Raw genomic sequence first — 24,907 nt, forward strand, 5'->3', positions numbered from 1 at the left:
ACTACATACATTTATTTGATTGCAACGGAATGACTTATTTATTTAAAAAAAAGAAGGTATTTTATAGTTCCTTTCTCCAGTCACTGATTATTAGTATAGTTTTCCTACTTCTGAAGGAATCTACTCTTACTTTGTGTAGTTTTGTGATGGTTGAGAACCAGAAGCATGTGCATCACTGCCACCCTCTGCTCCAGTGTGTGCATCAGAAACATACTTATTTGTGTTTTGTTTGTTCCTACATTTGCTCCCTGAAAAAATGGAACCAGCTTCCCAGGAAGAACCTGAAGCTGCTTAACAACATGACACTCTGCAATAATCAACAATACAATAAATACATGATATCACCTCTTGTTCTTTCCTTAAAGCATGTTATTTTTTTCTCTTTTCAACTATCAGCCGACACGTACCATCCTATATCCACATGTGTTTGAGAAATATATTTGTTGGTTAATATCAGAGAGAAAGGACACAATGGAAGGATTAGGAATAACATGAACAATATTAAGGAACTACTGTCCTATTATAAAGTGTATGCATGTATGTTATATAAAGGAGCCCGTTAAAGATCTGGCCTGATGATATTTTGTTCCACTAAGAGGAGACCCTTTGCCTGATGATTAGGGTCTGAATAATGAGAAAAGTGTACCAGGCCGGACGGATTCACTGAAATGATGTGACTCATAGCTTGTCCTGTTTTGTGTGAGAGGTTGTTTGACTCAAAATGAGAACAAGATTGGTTTGTAACTGTAAATATGGGTTATGGGAGATAATTTCTCCACATTCAGTATTAATTATCCCAGTATTGTTTTGAAAGACTTATGAATACATTTAGTTAAGCATTTAGAGATTTGATTTACCTTAAATGCCATTACTAAGCCATATTTTTCCCCAAGGAGGCAGGGAAACTAGTGAAGTTGTTCTAAATTAAATCCAAATAAGAGAGAATGATAAACTCATTGATCTAGATGTATAAAATTAGATTTTTTTAATTCAGAAAAAATATGTATCATTCATTGTAATACACAAAACACATGACACAATACAGTAGCATTTTCACATTTTAAAGGTTTCACATTTCTTAAATATACGGTAATAAGTTGTCATCAAAATTGAGAAACATATAAAGATTGCGATCATGTGTTGGCTTGCATTGACATCCGGGGGTAAATATGAAAACAGAGATAGGAGGGTAAAGTGAGTAATGTAATCATGAACACATTAACATTGTCAGCACTATTGTTCATGTGACAGACAGGCTTCCAAAGCCTTAGATCGTATAAGGGTCTTCATAATTAAGAATAGCACCTTAATTAACTCCAGAAGACCAATGTCACATTTACCTGTCAGCATTTTGTTCACTCTCAGATATCAGCTATATCTGTGTATTTGCTGCCCTCTGTCCAGTCTGCTGTTGTACTACCAGATCCCTGAGTTTGTTGGTGTGCGTGACCATTTCCTGGAACAGCCTGACAAGTCGGTACTGATCCAGACTCCCTTGCAAGTTCCTGGCAAAGAGGGTGTATAATACAGGATTTACTGAACTGCTGATGAAAACAAGGGCACCAACGCTAAAGACAACACTCTGCGGCACACATTCACGATCTGTGCCTGATCCTAGGATGCAAACCAGATCAATTATGTTGGTGATATGGTAAGGCAACCAGCACAGTGTGAAAGCTATCACCACAGCGAGAACAAGAACCAAGGATTTCTGTTTGGAGCTGAAACTCATTTTCCTGAGCTTGGCAGCTATTCGAAAGTAACAGATACAAAGAATGATTAAAGGAACTACAAAGCCCAACAAGGTCTCCAGACACAACAAGATGATCTCCTGAGTCTCAGAGGTGATTTCTTTCATATTACATTGCTCAGTTCCATCGCTTCCATCCAAAGCCTGGATCAGTACAGAAGGCCCTCCAAAAAGCAAAGCAAGGAGCCACAAAAGTACCAGACATCGTTTCATAACACTCTTAGTCTTCCAGCGCATCATCACAAATGGATGACAGACTGCTAAATAGCGCTCCACGCTCATAAGGGTGATGAAGAAAATGCTGCTGTACATGCACACACTGACAATGTACACCAAAGCCTTGCAAAGGGCTTCTCCAAGCAGCCAGGTTTGTACCAGGGAGTAGATCCACAGAGGCAGGGTGATGAGGACCAGCAGGTCTGCAAAAGCCAGGTGCAGGATGAGCACCACAGTGTGGGAACGCTCCTTGACGTGTCTCAGGATAGTCCAGATCACCAGCAGGTTCCCCGGGACTCCCACCAGGAAGGACAGGCCCAGGATCACACAAGCCACCGCCGTCCCGCCGTCAAACTCCTCAGGGGCCATTCCCTCCGAAGAAGAAGAAGAAGACCGCTCAGTTGAGTAGTTCATGCTGCAAGTGTATGTGCTGACAGTGGCGTCTGCATGAAAAGAAAAACAAAGTGCTGTACAGGCAAGTCTTCACTTCCCTTTATGGATAAATGACCAGGAACCAGGTTTTTCACAAGACCATTCGTGAGTCACAGGGGGGATTAGAATCAAAAGCGATCAGTTTATTGTAGACAGCTCACCTATCTTTATTCCAAAGAACTTTCATTCATTTTTATTACTCACATGTTATGGAACAAGTTAGGAAGACTTTAAGTTGACTACATATGTTTATTTGATTGCCATGGAATGATTTACTTTATTTAAAAAAACAAAAAAAAAAGGTATTTTATAGTTCCATTCTCCATTCAATGATTATTAGTATTGTTTTCCTACTTCTGAAGGAATCTGCTCTTACTTTATATAGTTGTGTGATGATTGAGATCCAGAGCCACTGCCACCTTCTGCTCCAGTGTGTGCATCAGAAACATCATTTTTTGAGTTAAGTTTGTTCCTACATTTTCTCCTTAAAAAAATGGAACCAGCTTCCCAGGAAGAAACTGAAGTTGATAAACAACACAACACTGCAATAATCAACAACACTATGAATACATTAAATCACTTCTTGTTCTTTCCTTAAAGCATGTTATTTCTTTCTCTTTTCCACAGAGTATCACTATCAGCAGACACGTACCATCCTATATCCACATGTGCTTGAGAAATACACATTATTAAGCACGTTATTTATTCCAAAACTCTTTTGAGTGTCCTAGTTTATGTGATTACTGTCAATTTAAGCCACAACAAACTGTGAAACATGTTTGTTTGTTAATATTAGAGAGAAAGGACACAATGGAAGGATTATGACTACCAGTAACAATATTAAAGAGTATAATGAAGTTTTGTGGAATATGTTTTGTCAGCTGAATCTGACAAACCAGAATCTATGGAAGTTATTTAACTCCAGAAGATTTCAGTAAAACCAGTTAAACCTCACAGAAGAAGGCTCCTCTCAGCCAGCTGCCTTTCGGTCAGTTCGGAACCATTAGTACAACCACATATTCATAGAAATGAGTGAATAATGCCACTGGTAGTAAGGAGAATACAGCTATTTTCAAATTACTGGGTTTGATTAGAAAGGACATAATGAAGATCATCCAACACAAAACTTAAACCCTGTTGGGAAAAGGAGAGAAGGGAAACAAAAAGTTTTGGTTGGACAATTGAGCAGAAAGCAAATAAATAACTGAACTAAACATTATAGCCCAACTGTTCCACTCTCATTAATACTAGCATGTATAAACTTCCTGACATGTGTACAGATTGTAAAGCCCTCTGAGGCAAATTTGTAATTTGTGATTCTGGGCTATACAAAATAAACTGAATTGAATTGAATTGAATTGAATTGAATTGAATTGAATTGAATTGAATTGAATTGAATTGAATTGACTCTATCTCACATCTCACATCTCACAAGGTGTGTCCAAACATTTGACTGGTACTGTCTTACCAGCACATAGCCATAAAAACATTGCAATGCCCTTTGGAAAACTGGCAATAACAAATGCTTAAAGACAGGTGGTTAAAGCAGTGGTGAGAAAAGACAACATGGAAAATGAATTTAAATAAAACTAGGTATGATGAGAAGCATAAGCAGAAACTGAAGAGTGGAAACAATAAAGTCCAGGTCACACGTTTGGCTTACAGGATTCACCCAAAATTTAAATAAACAAACAATAATATGAAAATACATTCCTAATACAGGAATGTGTATTTGTTATCAGGAAGAAACTTTAGAACATGTTGTATCTTATTAATTTTATTATATTAAATATTAGAATGAGTGAATAGTTTGACTACCAATTCCCACACCATACCAGTAGGTGGCGGTAATGCACCACAGCGTGTTCGCTAACCGCCAAAAAGCACCGCGAAGAAGAAGAAGAAGAAGAAGAAGAAGAAGAAGAAGAAGTAGAAGAAGGCTCCTCGGCCAGCTCAGCTGCCTTCCCGATGGAATAAACATGACGATGTTGACAACTACGATGCTCTCAGTGCAGCTGCACTAAAACAACAGCGCTGACTACAACGAGGGACGTCGGGTTTTGTGTACAACTACATTTGCAAAACCGTAAGTGACGATTGAATGCAGGCGTGTTTGGTTCTTAACTGTGGCTAGCTACGCTGCTAACGTTAGCTAGCGGATAAGCTAGTATTAGGTAACGTTAGCCATGTAAATAGCTAATGTTAGGGGCGTTACCTCTGTAGCTATTAGCATTGGGTGACGTTTATGTTAGCCTTGCCAGCGTTGTTTTTGCTGATTTAACCTCTTACATTTCACCAAAGGCAGACCAATGCATGAGTAACCTGCACCTTTACTAACTGTGCTGAGCCGACCTGTTAGCGTAGGTTAGCCAGCTAGCACAGTGGCTCACAAACTGTTTGGTGGGAAGTAGCGAAGCTTCCTGTCAGGTGAACTCACCACCGAAACCCCCTTCATCAGCTACACATGTTTGATCCAACCCTACCCCCGTGAGATAAGGTGCACAGTGTGTGTCCATCATGTGTCCATTACCCTCAGCTAACGTGAACTATTTCAACAAGTTAATGTTTAGCTACCTCCTTTAACCATTTATACAGTACTTGTAGCCAAAATCATTGACCTAACGTAATTACTTTTAGTTAACGTTCATCTAGTGTTCAAGTGTGACATTTGATTTAATGTCAACATGTTGGCATATTCTACTTAATACACTGAGATAAAAGCCAGCAAAAGTCATTATCTTAACTTCTTGGAAAGTAGCCTGAAAACCTTGCAGGCGTATTTAAAAAAACAAATTAGGAGGATTACTGAATCCCTCACAGCACATCAACAATAACACTTTTGTATGTTTCCTGTACCAAGGGACCACGTTAGCTAACTCACTTCCGCCCTCACAGGTCGTTTTTTTTTTTCTGGATCGGGGTAAACACCATTTTCCTCAAGCTGAGAAGTGGAACATAATCGCTGCAATGCCTCTGCTGTTTCTGGAGAGGTTTCCTTGGCCCAGCCTGCAGACCTACACCGCACTAAGTGTGGCTTTGCTCGCTGGCAGCATCTTTAGTGCCTACACCACTGTGACTGATCCCGGGTTCGGGGTCTTGGAAACTGATGAAACACCAGTCCCCACTGAAGTGGATCTCGAACATCTAAACAATGATATTATCAACACAGAATTGACAACCACTGTCCTGTGGTATATTGCCACTGACAGTCTCTTTGTATGGGTGAGTGTCATCCAGTTAGACATTTGCATTGCTTGATAAGATTATGTTCTTGTGAAAACTAATTGTCTCTTTATTCTCTGTTCTCCTCTAGGTATTGGTCAACACATTCTGCTGCCTGTTGATGTTGATTGCTAAAATGATTCAGTATGTAGTGTTTGGCCCGCTCAGAGTTAGTGAGAAGCAGGTGAGTGTGTGTGTGTGTGTGTGTGTGTATAGTTTATGCCCGGGGTATTAAGCTGCTCTATTTAAGTGCAGACCTATCAGAAAACAATGCATCTGATTTGCTCTGTGTTTATTCCTCAGCACCTGAAAGATAAATTCTGGAATTTCATCTTCTACAAGTTCATTTTCATCTTCGGGGTTTTGAACGTGCAGACAGTGGAGGAGGTGGTCATGTGGTGTTTGTGGTTCTCTGCCCTGGTCTTTCTCCACCTCATGGTGCAGCTCTGCAAAGACCGATTTGAATATGTAAGTATTATGAGCTACACCATTGTTTTGTGTTTTTATTAATCATTCTAGTACCCCTATCCATGGTTTATGACTACATTGTGTAGTTTATTAAATGATTGACCTTATGAATCTGTTATTGTCCAAAATATACTCTAATCACAACTTTCCAATACAATTCACCTGAGAATAACTACAAACTAATGATATTGTACTAGATGTTCAATGTCAGTCTACCATAAAAGTGTTATCAAGACAAACATGTCAGAAACAAGCCATCATTTCGTGGATTGGCCACTAAATTATTTTCCATACTTGGGAAGTTTTAAAGTCAGCTTAAGGCTCTTTAAAAGTGTTAAATTTCGGCTTTAAAAACAACCATCTCTAAAGTTGATTTGTCATGGTAAAGGACACTATTTTCATGGGTAGCTACAGAGCTTTTGTTTGTTCCAACAGTTTAGTTGAGGCAGAGGCCTGGCTATTGAGGACACCTGCAAGCACTTTCAAACTTTATAATGTGTTCTCTTAAGTTGTCGGGAGTGCTACCCAAAAGTCTGAGAGTGACCGTACCCTTCTCAGCGCTGGATCTAATAATAGTTCCTTGAACTGGCATGTTAGGCTGCTGATTGACATGTCCCCGTATCAGATTATCGTCGGCATGTTAGGGAAAACAAAATATCAAATTTAATCAACCCCCTTAGCTCTTATTACATTTATAATGGGCATTAACTTGGTATGTTGTCTGTGATGTAATGATGACTGGCAAAGTGCACCTGAGGGTGATTTCTGCCCGCCGTGCTGTAAAAATGTACCAAACAATCCTCTTATTATTCAAATGTCTTCCCTACAGCTGTCCTTCTCACCCTCCACTCCCATGAACAGCCATGTACGAGTGCTTTGTCTACTGGTCTCATTGCTGTTGGATTGCTGTGGTCTGGCTATTGGGTGTGGGGGTCTGCTAGGAGCTTCCCATGGCATGCACACCTTCTCTTTTATGGCAGCAGAGGTGAGAACCTGGAGCCACAATGGTATATTTGGGTCCCAATGTGTGGACAAAGGCATGATGATTGTGGACACTTAATATTATTCAACCTTTTGGTTAGGCCCATGTATTTCATGTATTTTTTTTTCTTTTCTCTATTGAGCATGCTTATGTCTAAATTCAGCTAGGTAAATCTGTAATGTGTCTCATGTGCCATGTAAATATTGCTAATTTATTTTATGGCAGACAATTAGACATTAAAGCAGGAAAAGTACAGACGAATAAATATGGGTTGCATTTCATTTAGGTGTTCCGGTTCCAGGGCCCCAGTATTGTGCATACTGGCTCACCACATGGTTTGCTGGGGCTCTGCAATACTCACTGATGTTTTCAGTTAGAACTGTGCTTATTATGCTGCAAGTCAAAATGACAACTGTATATTGATATTTAAATATAGGTTTAGTCTGACAAAATAACAGATCGTCTCTGCACCATTTTTGTATAATCACAACTGAAATATATTTTGGACTGTTATCCATATCTATATGAAAGAAGTCTACGAGAATTACATCGCATTAACCTGTTTACTTTTTTCTCCTCAGTGTCTGCTGGTGACTGTGCGCACTGGGCATGTCATCATGCGGTAAGTTCCTCTCAAAGCCTCCTTACAAATGTATGCACTACGGATGACCTAGCAGATTTAGAATCAGGGGCTAATATTAGCAACACCATTTGGTTTTTTTTCTCTGGTTCAATTACACCACTGTGAAAGGCTTCTTTGTCCCAAAGAGAGTGGTTCAGATTATACAAGTAGTATAAACAACTCTTAACAGCCACGCCGCTCATAGATACTCATAAATATAAGTCTAACATTAAAAATTGTTAACGGTTTTCAGGTACAGTGCTGTCGCTTGGTACAAAGTAAATGTTTGTGGTGACTAACTCACATTACTTTAACACTAAAATGGGATTGATTTTAAGTTGTTACCTTGGGTTTGTGTTTAACATGTGTTGCTACCTACAATAGATTAAGAGTTATCAGCGTTGGACTATTTCCACTCCGGTTTTTTAAGCAAGCATATTGACATAAGGCTATTATACACTGGGAAATGATGTGAACATTGTGAACTTTGATTCTCTGTCATTACACTAGTGTTCTCTCTTCTTGTTTGCTGTCCTGATTTGTTGCTTCTGATGGCAATGCTACCTGTTTAATTGTACCATGATACTTTTACACCATCTTTGTTTCATGCATTTGGAATTTCCAGTCCCCATCCAAGTAAAGAGCCACATCATCCACCATACTGTCTTAATATCACCTATGTTTCATGGCCTGATAGAGCTTTGCATGTCCCCTCAGATATTCCATTCATCTTTGGGATCTGAACCATCCAGGGACCTGGGAGAGTAAGGGAACATATGTCTATTACACAGACTTCATCATGGAGCTGACTATGCTCTTCCTGGACCTCATGCACCATATCCATATGCTGGTAAGACACAGAGGGAACAGTCAATTACTTTAAATTGAAACGTTTAAATTGTATTATTTTATTTTCATAGTCCAGTATCACAAATGTGCCTCAGAGGGCATTACAATCTGTAAAATATACAACATCCTCTGTCCTTGGACCCTTACCTGGGATAACAAAAAAAACCTCTAACAGGTGGGAAAAAGGAAGGGACTTCAGAAAGAGCAACTGAGGAGGGATCCCTCTCCCAGGCTGGGCAGACGTGTAATAGACGTCATGTGGACAGAATATCAACAACAATAGAATAAAATTACAACATAGTCACAATCAGGTGACATGTGGCGATATGAAAATGTAGTTTTTTTTCCACACTCTTAATCTTAAATATTTTTCTACATATGTCTCGCATTAGCTTTTTGGAAACATCTGGCTGTCCATGGCCAGCTTGGTTATCTTCATGCAGCTGCGGTATCTCTTCCATGAGGTTCAGCGCCGTGTCCGCCGACACAAGAACTACCTTCGTGTCATCAACAACATGGAGGCCAGGTGAAAATATGTTTTGACTTAATTGTTTTCCCTTTTTTACCCCATGGTTTTGTGGTTCTTTGTTTGTTTTAGTTAAATTATTGATCATTAATTGTTTCATCATTATTTATATGTACTCTGAACTTTATTTTTTGCAGATTTGCAGTTGCTACTGCAGAGGAGCTGGCAGCCAATGATGATGATTGTGCCATCTGCTGGGATACCATGTTGACAGCACGCAAACTTCCCTGTGGCCATCTATTCCACAAGTAAAGGGTTTAGCTTTTTTTTTTATCAGCCATCGCTGCATTGACTTTATTATGTAGTCTGTGGTTTTACTGGTACCACTGACCTGTGGCTAAATACATAGCTTAGAAAAAGTTACTTACAAATTATAGATGGATGAATGCGAGACTGCAGAAAGAGCAGGCAACCAGATTAACCAGCTTTAATGCAGTAACATTTATTTAGCTAGTGCCTAAGTTATATATATTTTTGTAGCAGACCTGACTGCAGACCTGTTCTTAGCTTTTGTAATATGACTGTTTCTGTGCTGACCTTTATTTGCTACCTTTTGAGTTGTAGCAAGATTTTCAGCTTTCCTAACATGTTCTGCACTGATCCTGATGTTAACCTGAGACCTTTAGCGATTGTTTTATGCAGAGAAATGCCATAATAACATTTGTGAGTTGTGTGCGTGTTTCCAGCTCCTGTTTGCGCTCATGGCTTGAGCAGGACACCTCGTGTCCAACATGTCGGACATCCCTGAACATTAATGGGGACGGGGCCCAGGCGAGAGGCCAGCAGCAGGGCGGGGGCCTGGAAGACAACATCGGCCCAGTAGGAGCTGCTCCGGATGCTATACCACATATCAACCAACACAATCACTTCTTCCACTTTGATGGTAAATCTGTCTGACACAAAACTGAGGAAGAATCTGGACTTACCTTTCATCAGATGCTGTGTATGATAATGAATTATAAAATCCATATATTCTCTTGCAGGATCTCGTATTGCCAGCTGGCTGCCCAGTTTCTCAGTGGAAGTGATGCACACCACCAATATCTTGGGCATTGCTCAGGCCAACAACTCCCAGCTCATGGCCATGGTGAGTTCATGTTTACAGTCTGATGAAATCCTTGTTGGTTTTATGAGATGACAAACCGATAGCAACTTGAGTTTTTTGATACTGCATTTGTATATAGGAAATTGTGATTTGTCCCACTCTTCACGCCCTGTCTTACTGTGTCTGAGTAGCCAATGTTGCCTGTACCATGAACCAAACGCTCCTTACGTTGTTACTTTAGTATTCGACTTCTTGGGTAATGCGCGTTGACAACAGATTTAAATACAAACTGTTTATTACAATATATATCATTTATAATTAAACAAATAAAAACAGAGTTCATGTAATTCGAACAATTTTATACTTTTAAATTACTGATGCTATGCGTTTAAGTCCCTCTTGTGTCAAATCTCTAACAATCTTTCTCTAAATAATTTCTCTATCGCTCTCTTTGCTTTTGATGTTCCCTGTGGTCATCAGGCCCATCAGATCCAGGAGATGTTCCCTCAGGTGCCCTCATACCTGGTGATGCAGGATCTGCAGTTGACCCGCTCTGTAGAGGTCACCACTGACAACATCCTGGAGGGACGCATCCAGGTGCCTTTCCCGACACAGGTCAGTCAACTTTGGGTTAAATGTTAAAAGCAGTGTCATTTTTCATAATTTCCTAGACTGCCTGTTGACATCACAATGCTCTCTTGATTATGACATATGACATATTTTGTCTGTGTTCATCGTTAGGCCATAGAGCGTGCTCCTACACAGGCGAGTACAGAGGGGCAGGAAGGGTCCAGTGGAGCAGCTGAACAGGGCCTCAGTGAGTCAGAGAACATGGAGGTCAGAGGAGGTCGCTTCTCTAAGTCGGCAGAGGAGAGGCAGAAGATGTTAAAGCAGAGGAAAGAAGAGATGATTCTGCAGGCCCGCAGGTTTGTACACGGCTGGTTTTCTACCTCACAGAAAGTACTGCTAAGCTATGTTTTTATATAATTAAAAGCAGCTCAATTCAAAATGTAATGTTGTTTTTGAAAACATTTTATTTTCTTGAGGTCAGGAGTGTGATCACACTACATGATGTATGATAGCTCAACTGTACAAATCCTGCTTTGTAAAAACAGACCCTTCCTTTGTAAGATGGGTTTGTCTCGGTCTGTGAACAAATAAAATAAAAGGCCTTAAAATAACTTCTTTACTTGGCTACCAGAATAGCTTAAAGGGCCCCTTTCACAGAACTAACACATACAACATTTGTTCACTAATGTAAGACATTTCTGGTGGCCTTTTCCCTATTATCTTGCATTTTCTGTTCCCATGCTCAGTCTGTATACTTTTCATTTCGTCCCTGTAGGAGATATCTGAACAGCAGTCCAGAGGACCCGGATGAGGATTTGCCTGGACTTGAGGAGGACATTGTTCCAGAATTGAACTTGACTGCGCTGAGACGTAGAACCATGGCGGCAGCTGCAGAGAGACGCATGCACACTCACCAAGACCCTGCACCTTGAAACCCAGATCGGCTTCAGCAGAAGAGTACCACATCATCATCCCAAGAGGCACAGACAGAGCTATTTCAACCCTGCCCCATTTGGTTTACAGTCAGTGGTCATCACCTATTTAAAAAAAAGTATTGCAAACATAGCCTTTGGACTGGTTTGGCCTGCCTAAATAAGTTGGGACTATTGTGAAAAGCCTCTGCATCACTGAATCCAAAGTATTTGGAATATTATATAAATTGATAGGTGCAAGTCAAGAAATGCAAGGTTGCATTGCCCTTTATTCATGTGCCACACATTGCAACCACCAGCTTCAGTAGGCAGTCAGTTGATTGGGACAGGCTGTCAAAAATGAGCATGCTTTGCATTCAGAAGAGTCTTTTCTGAAAGGGGTGTGAAGGTGTCATTATTAGATAAAAGCTACTTTGGTCTTTAGTTTGTTTTTATTTTATCAGACTTTATTTTCACTTGTTTAGCAAATGGCGGGACGCTACGTGTTCTGAAACTTCAGAACTGATCTCATCTGATGTATTTGTGTGTTATGTTATGAGTTTCAACTGTGAATTAAGTTTAGGCAAAATAACATGGTTTTATTTCTTACCTTGGAGTAAGAGAATGTCACTTTAGTATTGTTCAGCCTTTCTGTCAAATATGAATGTTCCTATCAACACAATGCTGCAGACAAAGTGTTTTTGACCCAAATGGGTTCTGTATTTAGTGTGTAATATCACCCATTGGTTTTGTTATTTAACACAGGGGAGTGGGCTTGTAAATTTTAGTTTTTCTAATAATGTTCCCTTGAGATGCATAGGTGACAAAGGGGATGTATTACATTTTGTACAATGGGTGTCATCCTCGCAGTCTTTCTAAAATTACCCTCTGATAATAAGCAGTTCTCTCTGAGTAAGAAAATGTTATTTTCTATTGATTATATTGATGGGGTCCTTGGTCATCTGTGTCCATCATTTACAATTTTTTCATGGTATGTAGAAATTGTTAAGTCTGTGACAACTGGACTTGCTGGGCTGTCTTTTTAAGACGTTTTTGGCACTCCTTCAACAGGCTCTGGTAGTAGAAATGAACAGCAGCAAAACATTCTCAAGACTTGACAACAAATCCATTTCCAACTTTACTCAATACTTCTGGATTTCAATGACCTGAATGATTGATAATAGTTATGAAATAATGTTCAGGATGTTTTATTTGACCAGACTTGGTCTAATCACAGCACATTGAGTGCTAATTCAAAATTCATAATAGCAAGGAACATAATCATCCGCTGCTCAAAGATCTTATTTCAGTAATGTACAACATGGACTGGGCCCCTGAAACACTTCGGCTATTGTCAAATTTCACTGAGTCTCGAGCTGGTTGAGGCATATCGGTGGACACAAAGATGGAAACTGTATTATAAGTGTTTGTTTGATTTCTTGTTATTACTGTGCTAAAGGCAGTTTGAGGTGAGATGTGCATGAATTCTAGACAGGCGCTTTTGTTTCCTTACACTTTATCCCAAAGAGCAGCCCACAACCTCCACTAAAGGCTGAAGTGTTGTGATCTTTATTTTGTGTTTATTTAATTGCTTAAACTCTCTTTTGGGGTTGTAGTAAGAAGAAACAGTTGAGGATTTAAATTTCAGATTTCAGTCAATATTTAAAAAAAATAAAATAATTGGGACAGTTTTGTTTTCATTTTCAGATTTTTAATTCAGTTATCTAACAGCTCTTAATATCCATGATATATTTTCCTATTCATGGTTTTCCTTTATAACTATCATTTTATTTAATCAAAACTGAAAAAAACAATTTTTTGGCTGAGCTTTCCTGTATTTTTGTGCCTAAATCAAGAATGGTTCAGTTATGGATAATTTCTGTAAATCTAGTTTTTGTAAATTATGTTAATACAAAAGACTCAATAAACGGAGCTTCTACAGCTTTTTAACAAAATATAGTGATGTAATATTTTTTCTTGAAACTAACCCACTTTTGTCAATGTAACCTGCCTTTGCCTCTATTTTCCAAACAAAGACTGCTGCAGGCCTCCTGGTTTTAAGACTAGTTTCTAAAATGCAACAACAAATTGAGACCTTCTTGATGAGTGGACCTTTGAGTTTATTGGTCTAATAGGTGTGTTTGAGATGGATTGAGCCATAAATGGATGCGTTTAGCTGCTGGCATGTCAAACCCCAAGTAACTGTGAAAACACTCGATGGAATATTGGAGTCATACAGTACCAGTCAAACCTTCTCATTCAATGGTTTTTCTTTATTTAAAAAAAAAAAAAAAACTATGAAGGAACACATATGGAATTATGTGGTAAACAAACAAATGCTCAACAAACCAGAATATGTTTTATATTTTAGATTCTTCAAAGTAGTTGAATGAGAAGGTGTGTCCAAACTTTTGACTGGTACTGTAAATAATACATCATGTAAATACGTGGCAATGTGATAATAACAAATTGTAAAAAAAATTTAAAGAAATTTAAAATGTCTTAATATGTTATGTACAGTGCCAGTCAAAAGTTTGGACACACCTTCTCATTCAATGTTTTTTCTTTATTTTTTTTTCTACATTGTAGATTAATATTGAAGACATCCAAACTATGAAGGAACACATATGGAATTATGTGGTAAACAAACAAATGCTCAACAAACCAGAATATGTTTTACATTTTCGATTCTTCAAAGTAGTTGAATGAGAAGCTGTGTCTAAACATTTTTGACTGGTTACTGTACATGAAATGATTTCTGAACCACTGACGTCATCGCGCTGCGCCCCTCACCTCAAACATCTGCCACGTCATACAGAAGAGCTCGATCCAGTATGCGGAAACTGCAGCAGGAACCACCCACGCCGGTCAGCTCAGTGATGCAGCCCGGCCTCCTACAGAGCTAGTTAGTAGATCTGCCCGGCTGTCACTGTGTGTTACCCGAGTCTGGGAGCTTTACTGGACCATCTCTCCTGCTCTGATTCCTTACTGGTAAGTAGTATAAGCTTGCTAACGACAGCTAGCTGCTTAGCATAGAGATGACGTTTCAAGGCTGGTTACTTCATTCTCTCCTACTATAGAAATGACAGTAATTCCACTAGTAATGTGATGCTAATGTTAGCTAGACAAACACAACACTGTGTAACATGATTTGAAATGTACCACTGACACACACGTGTTCTTGTATAACTACATGGCTGATTGATCAGGGAACGAGAATTGTGTTTTGCTGCCATGGAAACTAGAATTATGGGATGGGTGCCTCTCAACATAACACATCCTGGTCGAGATCCTGAAAGAAAATCATGAATGAATGCTGAAGAATGGTACCACCAACTCTTACAGTATTGTAAGAGGATGTATGGGAAGGGAGGGTTTAACTTCTAGCTAACTAATAGGATTGCCATCATAATTCATATTTGCCAACTTGCTTATCAACCACTGAATCATGACAGTAAAGTAATGACAACTTTTTACCAAGTGAAACTGTATTTGTCCGGTCAAAGTTCTGTGTGACTTAGAGCAGACCCATTTCCAATCCAGGCTGACCACACAACCGTGTTAACTCATTGTGCTGATGTGGTATTTAGGATGGATTAGAAAAAGCCTTTCTATTCAGTGTGTGAGGTTTTCTTTACGTTGCATAAGGGCATTTATGGGTGTGTGTGTGTGTGTGGACTTACCGGTTTATATATACGTGTCTGTCTTTTCTAAGCAGATTGAAATGCTGCTCAACGAGACTCCACTGTTTGAGCCCTCACTGCTTCAGGAGCTGGACTGGAGCAGCAACACTGTCTCATTCTCTCCCCCAATTTCCCCGTCCAATCCAGGGGAAGGCCTGATGCTCAGGCCACTTTGTACGGCAGACTTCAACAGGGGTGAGACAGAGACTGGTGGCACAACATATTCCAGTCCAGTACTTTTATTTTCAAGTGAATATGAAGATAAAAAACACGAAAGAAAAATGTATTTTGGTGTCTAATATAGAGCGTGGTAATTTAAAAGAAATGCTTAACTTATCAGTGAGATAAATAAAGAGTTTCCAAGAGATGTAGGGAAAATACCTTCAACATTTTCAACAACTGAAGTTTTGTTTTTCTCTTCCAGGATTCTTCAAGGTTTTATCTCAACTCACTCAGACGGGCGATGTCACACCTGAGCAGTTCACAAGTAAGTCATGCTTAGCATAATGGCACTTTTGTAAAAGAAAAGTTCAGAACATTAACAACAAAACAATTATATTTTAAATCCCAAAGTGGTCCCACATTTGTAAACAGTTGTCTTATATAAAAAAAACACATTCGAGTAGAAAACTAACTTTGTACACAAACCTGTGTAATAAAATATCAATGAAGATTTAAAAACAAAAACTTTTTGTCTGTTGGCTTCCAGAGAAGTTTGAGCATATGAAGAAGACAGGAGACTACTACATAGTTGTGGTGGAGGACACAAACCTGGGACAGATTGTTGCCACGGCCACATTGGTCACAGAACACAAATTCATCCACTCCTGTGCTAAGGTAAATAATATACCGTCAAGCTATTTGCTTATATTTAACAATGGATATTTAATTTTTACGTTTAGAATTTTTACATTTAGCTGCTGCCAGTAGTACCAGCGAGTCTTTCTGGTGTCTGAAAAGGGGCACATCATATTCATCATAAACAAACTGTATCCAACATCCCATTTGTGTTACGCTATACTCAACACATGTCCACCTCTAATTGTGTTACATTAAGAAAGTGGTTGTTCAAATTTGGTCAAACATTAATTCCAATGTACATTTGATTACATTGTCTTTAATGAATTAGTCTCAGAATTAGTCTATGAGTTAGCCTCAAGGGTTATCACCAGGCAACAAGAACAACACTCTACACGAGACCAACACTTGACTATTGATCAGCTGCTCAAGTAATGAAAGAAATTACTTATTAATTATGTGGTTATTAGAATGGTGGTAATTATTAACGTAGTTCACTCCTTAAAGACTAATTTGCATAGTGAACATGCCTCTTTACAGATCTTGAAAATGATTGAAATTCTATAACTTATTTTGTTCTGTTTTGTTTGTAGAGAGGCCGGGTGGAGGAGGTAGTAGTTAGTGATGTGTGCAGAGGCAAGCAGCTGGGCAAACTGTAAGTAGAGCCTGAAACAAAGACATTTTGTATTGGTCACAAATCAAACACCGCAAACATTTTTATTATTCATATTTTCCTCTTCCTCCTTTTTCTGTCCCTTAAGGTTAGTTTCAGCTCTCACTCTTCTCAGCAAAAAACTGAATTGCTACAAAATCACACTGGAATGCGCACCGAACAATGTGGCTTTCTACCAAAAGTTTGGATACACTTCCTCACACGAGACTTACATGCAGTGTCGATTTTCCGACTGAGGACAACGGCGGCTTTAAAGCTTCATTTTCCGGGGGCATGAACCACACCTTTATACACCCACCGACATCAAAACTTGCATTGACAAATTGTCTTAAGAAATTGGGAGAGCTGCCCAAGAATGAGGTTGTGAGCTGTTCTTGAATGCTCATCCTGAATTTCAATACACTTGAGTAAACATAAATGTATGTTGAAGCCTTTAGCTCAGTCCAATATGAACCTCCTCCCCTTTGGTTACCATGGCTACCTCACCAATGTGGAGCTCTGTCATCTTTCCCCACCGTCCGACAAAAGAAATGCCAGTTATTGTTAATGTAATATCTTATTGTGTTACATTACTAGTAACTAAATTGCTTTGTAATAAATACGATTTGCGACTAACCTGCAACTGTCAGTAAATACAATTGCTTGGGAAAAATCTAGATATTACCAAATTAAATTATATTTCTGTAGCAGCTGAATAACTGATTATTAACTACGGCACTACATATGCGAGTATGCTGTAGTGAATTAATTTCAGTCATGATTCAAACTTGTCTCACAGGTTTGTTGCATTAATCATCAAGGAAAGTTCACCAAAGAAAAGCAGTTTTGTTTAAATGTGGATAGTCATTACTTTGGGTTTTACTATGGTTTCATCTTTCTACTATATTCTATTTGGTCCAAAGTGCTCTACATCTCAGTATTGCTTTAGTTTTGCTGGATTACTATAATGAAGGTTTTAATACTACGGAATGAAGAATTACTATCAAGACTGTAATAATGTATAATATTTGTAGCGAACAAAAAACGTTCATTTTATGTGAGGCTGAGGTGAACAAAAGAGTACGTTTTGTATTGGGTCGATATTTGAAATTTGATCACGCTGTGATAAGGATTGAAGCATTTTGTGATGGGGAAATGGATAAAAATTATTTTGTATTATGCATTTATAATGTTATTCTGGAGAACAGGGAACATATTTAATGTAATTTATTTCCAAATATGTAAGACACATTAAATATCCTACAATCTAACGTGTTTCTTTGCTTGTATTTCAAAAATTAAATCACTGGTTGAAGTTTTATTGTACAAAACGGAGCTATTGGATGGGCATGTCTACTAATCATAGTTGTATCAAAACATTTGTTCAAATGGATCATTGAGCATGTAGGTACATCACTAGAACGTGAGTAATCCTCTGCCATTCAAAGGATGTTGGAAAACCCAACCAAATCTGTCCTTTTTTATGATAGCTGACGTAGATATGTCAGTGTATTTCCGAAAGTAAATTCTTATAGGTTTCAGCCTTTTGGGTAGACGCATTCTGCTCCCAGAGCTCATCACACAAAACACACAGCTGAACAGGACTCTGTCAGACTTGTTTTTATTAAGCAGTGAGTTGTTATTTTCCCCATTCCCTACTATCCCACATTAAGCCTGATATTAGTCCATAATCCTATTACTCCCAAAATAAAGGCATTAGCTATTCCTCTTCTCATGTCCTCCACTGGGCGACGTCTTGGCTACTTTCCCTTTTGCCGACTGCCCCATTCTGGTCATCTACACAAATTCAAGTATCGAAAGTGCATTATTGCAATACTGTCCCGCTGCAAATGCAAAATGCTTTAAATACTATAAAACTGCAAAAAATTCTCCCATCAGTGCATACAGCTCGAGAAAAAAAGGAGTTATCAAATTGGCCCTATCCCCTTCAGTACTCCATGTCTCAGACACGAGTGGTCCCCCCATCCCGCCCTAGTCCCTTCCCCTTAGAAAAAGTTCAAATATTTACATTTTTAATCCCATTAAAAATGTGGAAAAAAAAAAGATTGAGTGCACTGCGCCACCCAGCTAAATATCAGCAAAGCTCATCCGTTCTGTGCTGCTGTGACCTGCATTGCTCCAAAGTCCTCGTCTTCCTCCAGGCTGCGTTTACGGCTTCCTGTTACAGAAATGTGGAGATGAAAAAGAATAACTGAACATACTGCAGTCATCAACACACCCAGTTAAACAACTGTAAACACCCCCACGAATTAAAGAACTTCTCAAACGTTACACACTTCATAGTCTGTGCTGGGGGAAGTCACCACCATTCAGCGAGAACAAAAAAATAGCTTAAAATGGAAATTATTAATTATAAAGTTCTTGAGGGCTCCAAGTGTTTGAATGTTCTTTTCTGTTTATGTCTTGTAAATAGAACAATGCACGAGAAATGATAAATATAATAAGTTCTGAAATCACCCACAATGAATCAGCTCTTTGGTGGATTCAAAGAAAAACTATCACCATTAAGAGCTGCTGTGTACAACAGTTCAAACCACCTCTAGAGCATCATCACTTGATGCTGGTTGATAAATGATGTCAGCTAGCCTGTGAGTCAGACTCAGTGTTAATTATACAACTAATGCTACGCCATGCCTTAATTACATGATGCCAGTCAACACTTTTTTGAATGCTTATCTGGAACAATTCTGGCTGAGAAACATTAAGAAATTGAGCAGACAGTGTGTCTAAGAAGTGCGTTATGTACAAACCTGGCATTCCAGCTTGTAAGGAAAACGACCGTCCCAACTGCATCGGTGACATCATTTTAATGGTCAGTTTGGCTAAGTAGATCGCTTCATATTCCTAGGAAACAAACATTTATTAAAGTACTCTTAATTTTGTAATAGTGCGAATCAGTACGAGTAACGATAACGGTCAAAAACACACAATGTTTTGATAATGTGGTGTTCAATACTGAACATGCTTCAGAAGCTGGCAGTCTGACCTTTTGACTCTTATCTTTACTGAAAGAATAACCCCATTGTGTGAACATGATACAGCATTTTCCTTTAACATCCAATATAAATAACGTGCTTTCACTTGAGCACAATCCTTTTTAAACTTAAAAATAGACGACTCATTCTAATGTTGCTTGGCACCCAGGTGTCCAAAATAATAATAAATGTGGCAAACAAAGGTTGAAGACCGCAGAGATGGTATATGGATACTTTTCTGCAGTGTCACACCAGGAGCACATGACAATATTTATAGTAATTAGGAGTGACTTGTAAACATTCACTGATTGAACTGTTAAGTTGATTAATCAGAATTTGAATCCTTTTGTCTTGAAGTAAAGACTTACCTGTAGCTGATGCACAAAGCCCACATTTGGGTTGATGCAGAACCTCCTCTCCTGGACGTGGCTGAATGCGTCCCTATAGAGGAAATGTAGCAGAAGGTTACAGCCACAGCCTCTGAAACACTGAAAACCATAAAAAATTACAATATTTCTTATTGTAACAGTTATGCTGCCTCAGGGTCTGAAAAAAATAAAAAATAAAATGTATTCTCACCTGCCACTGTGGCAGGTCACTGAGCATTTCTACATGTTAATCAGTTTTTTTTGTCTGCCACTTCTGAAATCATTGTAGAACAATTTAGAATTGTAAACACTAAGTCAGTGGTACCAGACAGTGCAAATATGGAATATATCATTTAATCTTAATCACTGACTATTTTCCATTTAGGAATTAGTCTAATAATATTTTCTGAAATGTTTACCTGCCACAGCAAACATTGTCCCTGTATTTGGCAGGCGCTACTTTCATTCCCTGTGCTGCCTTCAGTATATTTCTTTATTATACCTGCACACTATTAAGACAGCTTTTTTTAATTTTTATATATAGTTCTCCTTATGTATGCTTAAAGAAGGCACAAACAAAATGAGATGTATGTGAGGCGTACATGGTTGTCACATACTGGTACTAGATGCAGTAGAATGTGCATCTAAATGCTTTGAAGAAATCATACATTTTGAAATAAGTTAGACTTGTATTGTAAGGTTATAAAATAGAAGGCCATAATTGAATGTGAGAAAATAAACAAAAACCAACGAAACACTCACCTGTATTTCATCCCAAATGTTTCCATAAGGTATGCAATCACTAAGGCAGCACTGAAAGAAGAAATGAAGGAGCCAGTTTTATTTAGGAAATATACAAGGATATTTAAAAAAAGGTTTGCAGTTCCATGTGCTGGAAATTCAGGATACAATTCATGTGAAATAAGTGAAATTATATTATGAAATGATATGATAACGATAAACAAAACAAACCTCACCTTCTTGATATCCCTGCATTACCATGAACCAGGACCTTTCCTGTAGAAACAAGACAAAAGATTGTTGATGGAAAAAACCCCACCTTTTTTCTATTTGACTCTTCTGACAAACTGCATGCATTCTTACCTCCTGTTGCTAAGCAGCCATCAATAAATTCTTTAGTCTGTTAGGAGGACAATGAAAGACAGTAGATCAGGCAACATGTAAATGCCGTTCCTTTCAGTCAATGAAACACTTGGAAAGAAAAGGCAGTAAAAAAAACTCACTGAAGGGAAAAATCGTATTATATTTTCCACTGGATTGTCAGCAATATCTAACACAAGATATCTGCAAAGACACAACATTAGTTTTATCGGTTAGCAACACTTCACACAAGAATGCAGTTCACTTAAAGCAGAGCAATCATGTGATTTCTGACTTACCTAAATGTATGAGCAAAATTAGGTTTGATAAAATTGGCTTCAATGTCTTGGCGGACACACACAACATGTGTTATGCCCTGTCTCTCAAGGATTGGCAGCTAGACAATGGGAAGGAAAAGAGATGCAATATGAGCTGTACAAATTATGAGCATAGAATGTGTTAGTTTATCTGTGTTTGTCTCCAAGTACCTGTGGTTAAATTCTGTAAAAACCTACCTTGCTTTTCATTGCAGCAGAGTAGGGACCTAAAAACAGTCCCGGTAATATCTCCTGGAAAATAAGGATAGAGCAAGATGTCACTAACAAAACAGGTAGCAAGAATATCTCAAACCTATGATAAGTTTATTCACTCCGGATAACACTAAGCTTCCTTACAAACATGATGTCTTACTATAACTATATCTGAATGTCTTGTAACATTACATTTAGCAGCCAACATCCATAACCAAAGTGGACCTGGATCAAAGCTCTCAAAGACAGTTCATCTGTTACAAAAACAATTAATATGACATGCAGCATGTGTCATTTTAGCCTCTAAATACTGGTTCTCTAACATGTAAACAAGTTTACTCTATAAATTATTGCTCGGTGATATGATTGAAATAAACAAGAACTTCATATGTTAGTAAGAATATTTTTAAGATATATATATATATATATATATATATATATATATATATATATATACATATATACAAAATATCATATGATACAAAACTCGTATGTAGAAATAATCACATTTGTGTTAAATGCAAATCAACTGTGCTCCTCTGTTATGCTTTACATACCAAAACTCTTCATTGTGTCAAACATCTTCAGTAACTTATTTTGACAATCGATACTTTGGACAGCAGAATTTTGCAAAAGAACTAGAAGTTGATCATTGAAACATGGCCACACCCTTAAATAGACAACTCATGTTCTGTTTATATGAACACACTCTCTTTTGCATTTGCCTGTAATTGACTTTTATATATTTGGTAGAGACTGTGACATCATAGATAATGTGACCAGTGTTCATTCGATCACTGCCTGCAGATGTGGGTGCAGATATTTGGTGCAAAGGGAGGGAGCCTCTGCCAAGTCCACATTCCCCCCTGTTCCAACTACACTCTTTCCACATACCTGCATTTCTCGTCTCATTGGATAAGCCCAGTCCTGTGAAATGGAGAAGTTAAAAGCACGGTTAGAGGGGGGAAGTTGCGTTTTATGGTGTGACATTTGCTTGAAGGTATTTCAGAGTGGGAGACGAGTCCCAGTGTACTTTGAGTAACAACGTTACATACGTGGCTAGTGTTTGCAGACCCATGCTACTCAAGTGTTCTCACAGTGATCAGCCACGAAGAAACATCGACGCAGGCGTTTCCACAGACAGACCCGAGCGTGTGCTTTAATGTGTCGTATCCGAAAGAAAACATGTACTTTCCGGCTTATATTTAAACTGCTCGCCCATACTGCTGGTTAGCTGAGATTAGCCCAGCAGACCCAGTGCACAGAGGCTAACCCCGGGCTGCGGTGCACTCACCAGAAGGTCCTCCTTGGTCGCGGGCAGAGACGGGAACTGTAGTTTGTTCTCCTCGTCCATGCTGCTGTCTGTCCGGGCACCGCGGGCCGCGTCCCTTCACAGGCGGTATCGGTGCTTCTCTCGCGGCGGGGTTAGCTGGACGATCGGTGCAATTTGTTTTGAGGCTCCACATGCATGTCCGCCATGCTGTCCCCTGACAGATGTGTCACGTGACCGCTCCGGCAGATGGCAAACAAGTCTCGCGGAGGAGAAAGAGAAGCAACTGCGACGCACGCGGTCGATTTATGAAGCGCACAGCTCTCAGGTTCAGGATGTATAAGATAGGGATGCCCATTTAAAACTAATAATAATAATAATAATAATGATGAATAATAATAATAATAAAACAAATAAATAATAATAATAAATGAAATTAAAAAATATATTTAAAAATATATTAAAAAATATATATAAAATAAAATAACGATTTATGAAGCGCACAGCTCTCAGGTTCAGGATGTATAAGATAGTGATGCCCATTTAAAACTAATAATAATAATAATAATGATGATAATAATAATAATAATAATAATAATAATAAAATAAATAATAATAATAATAAATAAAAAATGAAATTAAAAATATATATTAAAAAAATATATATATAAAATAAAATAACGATTTATGAAGCGCACAGCTCTCAGGTTCAGGATGTATAAGATAGTGATGCCCATTTAAAACAAATAATAATAATAATAATGATAATGATAATAATAATAATAATAATAATAATAATAATAAATAAATAATAATAATAAATGAAATTAAAAAATATATTAAAAAATATATTAAAAAATATATATAAAATAAAATAACGATTTATGAAGCGCACAGCTCTCAGGTTCAGGATATATAAGATAGTGATGCCCATTTAAAACTAATAATAATAATAATAATAATAACAATAAAAAAAAATGACAAAAAAAATATATTAAAAAAATAAATAATAATAATAAATAAAATAAAAATAATAGTAATGATAACAACAAAAACAATAATAACAATTATACTAATCATAATTATTATTATTTATAGCTATAGCCCCATGAAGTCATAAACAAACATTATATTGGGAAAGCTGAATCGGATGACTTAATTAACTAACTAGTTATTTGGAAGTAATGATAAGATAAGATAAAATAAAATAATCCTTTATTAGTCCCACAGCGGGGACATTTTGCAGGGTTACAGCAGCAGAGTGGATAGTGCAAACAAGAGACATAAGGATCAAGGAGTACATCTCAATCCACTACATAGAAATGCCTAAATTTTAAGGTTACTATTAAATGACTGGAAACTTTTTTTTACTTTATCTCTCCTTGTCGTGATGTAAGTTTGTTAATTCAGTATCGTTAAGTGCATAAAGCATGCAAGCTTTTAAGAATATATTTGGCATCTCTTTCTTTCTCTCCTCAAATCTCTTAATTTTCTGCTCTCGCCCCTATCTAGCATCCATCTATCCTTGCAAAATGATCAGATAAGAAACATTCCTAATCTAAAACAGAGTGCATGAATAATTACTAGATGCTTATTTGGTCTCTTGTGGCATCTGTTTGTTGTTGTGTGACAGTGTAGCATTTTGGGATTTTTGTTTACCGTCTGGCTCGTGGGAGGGGACGGCACATTTTTCACAGATCAGAGGGAGATGTAATCTCACAGCAGAACCACTCCAGTCGGCAAAGGTTTGAATGTGTGTTTGTTCTATGAGTGCATATGTTTGTGTGTCTGAGTAACATCTCATAGATTTGCAGCACTACTAGTCAGCTTTTGTAACCAGTAGCTGCCAGGGGCCAATATATCCCTTACTGCTGCTCCTCCACAATCTCACTCTTCCTGAAAATGAAGCTTTGAAG

At 38.1% G+C, this 24,907-nt stretch overlaps 4 protein-coding genes across 6 annotated transcripts; 2 read left to right on the forward strand and 2 right to left on the reverse strand.

Moving 5' to 3' along the window:
* Positions 1 to 1,050: 1,050 nt before the first annotated feature.
* LOC129104570 (leukotriene B4 receptor 1-like) lies at positions 1,051 to 10,058 on the reverse strand. Of its 2 annotated transcripts, none has more exons than XM_054615314.1 (2): positions 9,994 to 10,058; positions 1,051 to 2,338 (listed from the first exon to the last, which is right to left on the reverse strand). In XM_054615314.1, the coding sequence occupies exon 2, from the start codon at positions 2,333 to 2,335 to the stop codon at positions 1,373 to 1,375; it is 963 nt and encodes a 320-aa protein (XP_054471289.1). In that variant the 5' UTR covers positions 2,336 to 2,338; positions 9,994 to 10,058; the 3' UTR covers positions 1,051 to 1,372. The 2 variants fall into 2 exon arrangements, with proteins under 2 accessions (XP_054471289.1, XP_054471280.1); XM_054615305.1 differs by lacking the exon at positions 9,994 to 10,058 and adding an exon at positions 2,775 to 2,837 and having other exon boundaries at positions 1,051 to 2,409.
* On the forward strand, positions 4,316 to 13,549 carry LOC129104561 (E3 ubiquitin-protein ligase AMFR-like). Its single transcript, XM_054615290.1, has 14 exons — positions 4,316 to 4,484; positions 5,294 to 5,620; positions 5,712 to 5,804; positions 5,924 to 6,088; positions 6,918 to 7,073; positions 7,652 to 7,692; positions 8,410 to 8,542; positions 8,934 to 9,067; positions 9,205 to 9,315; positions 9,754 to 9,950; positions 10,051 to 10,154; positions 10,593 to 10,727; positions 10,854 to 11,038; positions 11,458 to 13,549. The coding sequence occupies exons 2-14, from the start codon at positions 5,366 to 5,368 to the stop codon at positions 11,612 to 11,614; spliced, it is 1,866 nt and encodes a 621-aa protein (XP_054471265.1). The 5' UTR covers positions 4,316 to 4,484; positions 5,294 to 5,365; the 3' UTR covers positions 11,615 to 13,549.
* Positions 13,550 to 14,422: 873 nt separating this feature from the next.
* Positions 14,423 to 17,991, forward strand: gnpnat1 (glucosamine-phosphate N-acetyltransferase 1). Of its 2 annotated transcripts, none has more exons than XM_054618070.1 (6): positions 14,423 to 14,584; positions 15,309 to 15,471; positions 15,701 to 15,763; positions 15,986 to 16,113; positions 16,668 to 16,729; positions 16,836 to 17,991. In XM_054618070.1, the coding sequence occupies exons 2-6, from the start codon at positions 15,318 to 15,320 to the stop codon at positions 16,981 to 16,983; spliced, it is 555 nt and encodes a 184-aa protein (XP_054474045.1). In that variant the 5' UTR covers positions 14,423 to 14,584; positions 15,309 to 15,317; the 3' UTR covers positions 16,984 to 17,991. The 2 variants fall into 2 exon arrangements, with proteins under 2 accessions (XP_054474045.1, XP_054474036.1); XM_054618061.1 differs by having other exon boundaries at positions 15,312 to 15,471.
* A 345-nt stretch (positions 17,992 to 18,336) lies between these two features.
* On the reverse strand, positions 18,337 to 23,168 carry styx (serine/threonine/tyrosine interacting protein). Its single transcript, XM_054614031.1, has 11 exons — positions 23,016 to 23,168; positions 22,616 to 22,648; positions 21,707 to 21,760; positions 21,491 to 21,588; positions 21,335 to 21,395; positions 21,195 to 21,231; positions 21,068 to 21,107; positions 20,853 to 20,903; positions 20,091 to 20,163; positions 19,498 to 19,591; positions 18,337 to 18,905 (listed from the first exon to the last, which is right to left on the reverse strand). Exons 1-11 carry the CDS (start codon positions 23,073 to 23,075, stop codon positions 18,832 to 18,834), a joined length of 675 nt encoding a protein of 224 aa, XP_054470006.1. The 5' UTR covers positions 23,076 to 23,168; the 3' UTR covers positions 18,337 to 18,831.
* Positions 23,169 to 24,907: the final 1,739 nt, after the last annotated feature.

This window comes from Anoplopoma fimbria, chromosome 2, assembly GCF_027596085.1.
Source record: "Anoplopoma fimbria isolate UVic2021 breed Golden Eagle Sablefish chromosome 2, Afim_UVic_2022, whole genome shotgun sequence".
In the NCBI taxonomy this organism is placed as follows: Eukaryota; Metazoa; Chordata; class Actinopteri; order Perciformes; family Anoplopomatidae; genus Anoplopoma; species Anoplopoma fimbria.

Coding starts and splice junctions, on each gene's coding strand:
- LOC129104561 (XM_054615290.1), top strand. CDS start 5,366: ATGCCTCTGCTGTTTCTGGAGAGGTTTCCTTGGCCCAGCCTGCAGACC. Junction 5,621..5,711: donor CTGACAGTCTCTTTGTATGG/GTGAGTGTCATC, acceptor GTTCTCCTCTAG/GTATTGGTCAACACATTCTG. Junction 5,805..5,923: donor TCAGAGTTAGTGAGAAGCAG/GTGAGTGTGTGT, acceptor TTTATTCCTCAG/CACCTGAAAGATAAATTCTG.
- styx (XM_054614031.1), bottom strand. CDS start 23,075: ATGGACGAGGAGAACAAACTACAGTTCCCGTCTCTGCCCGCGACCAAG. Junction 22,649..23,015: donor CGACCAAGGAGGACCTTCTG/GTGAGTGCACCG, acceptor TCCATTTCACAG/GACTGGGCTTATCCAATGAG. Junction 18,906..19,497: donor CTTACAAGCTGGAATGCCAG/GTTTGTACATAA, acceptor TTTCTGTAACAG/GAAGCCGTAAACGCAGCCTG.
- LOC129104570 (XM_054615305.1), bottom strand. CDS start 2,380: ATGAACTACTCAACTGAGCGGTCTTCTTCTTCTTCTTCGGAGGGAATG.
- gnpnat1 (XM_054618070.1), top strand. CDS start 15,318: ATGCTGCTCAACGAGACTCCACTGTTTGAGCCCTCACTGCTTCAGGAG. Junction 15,472..15,700: donor TACGGCAGACTTCAACAGGG/GTGAGACAGAGA, acceptor TTTCTCTTCCAG/GATTCTTCAAGGTTTTATCT. Junction 16,114..16,667: donor TCATCCACTCCTGTGCTAAG/GTAAATAATATA, acceptor TTTTGTTTGTAG/AGAGGCCGGGTGGAGGAGGT.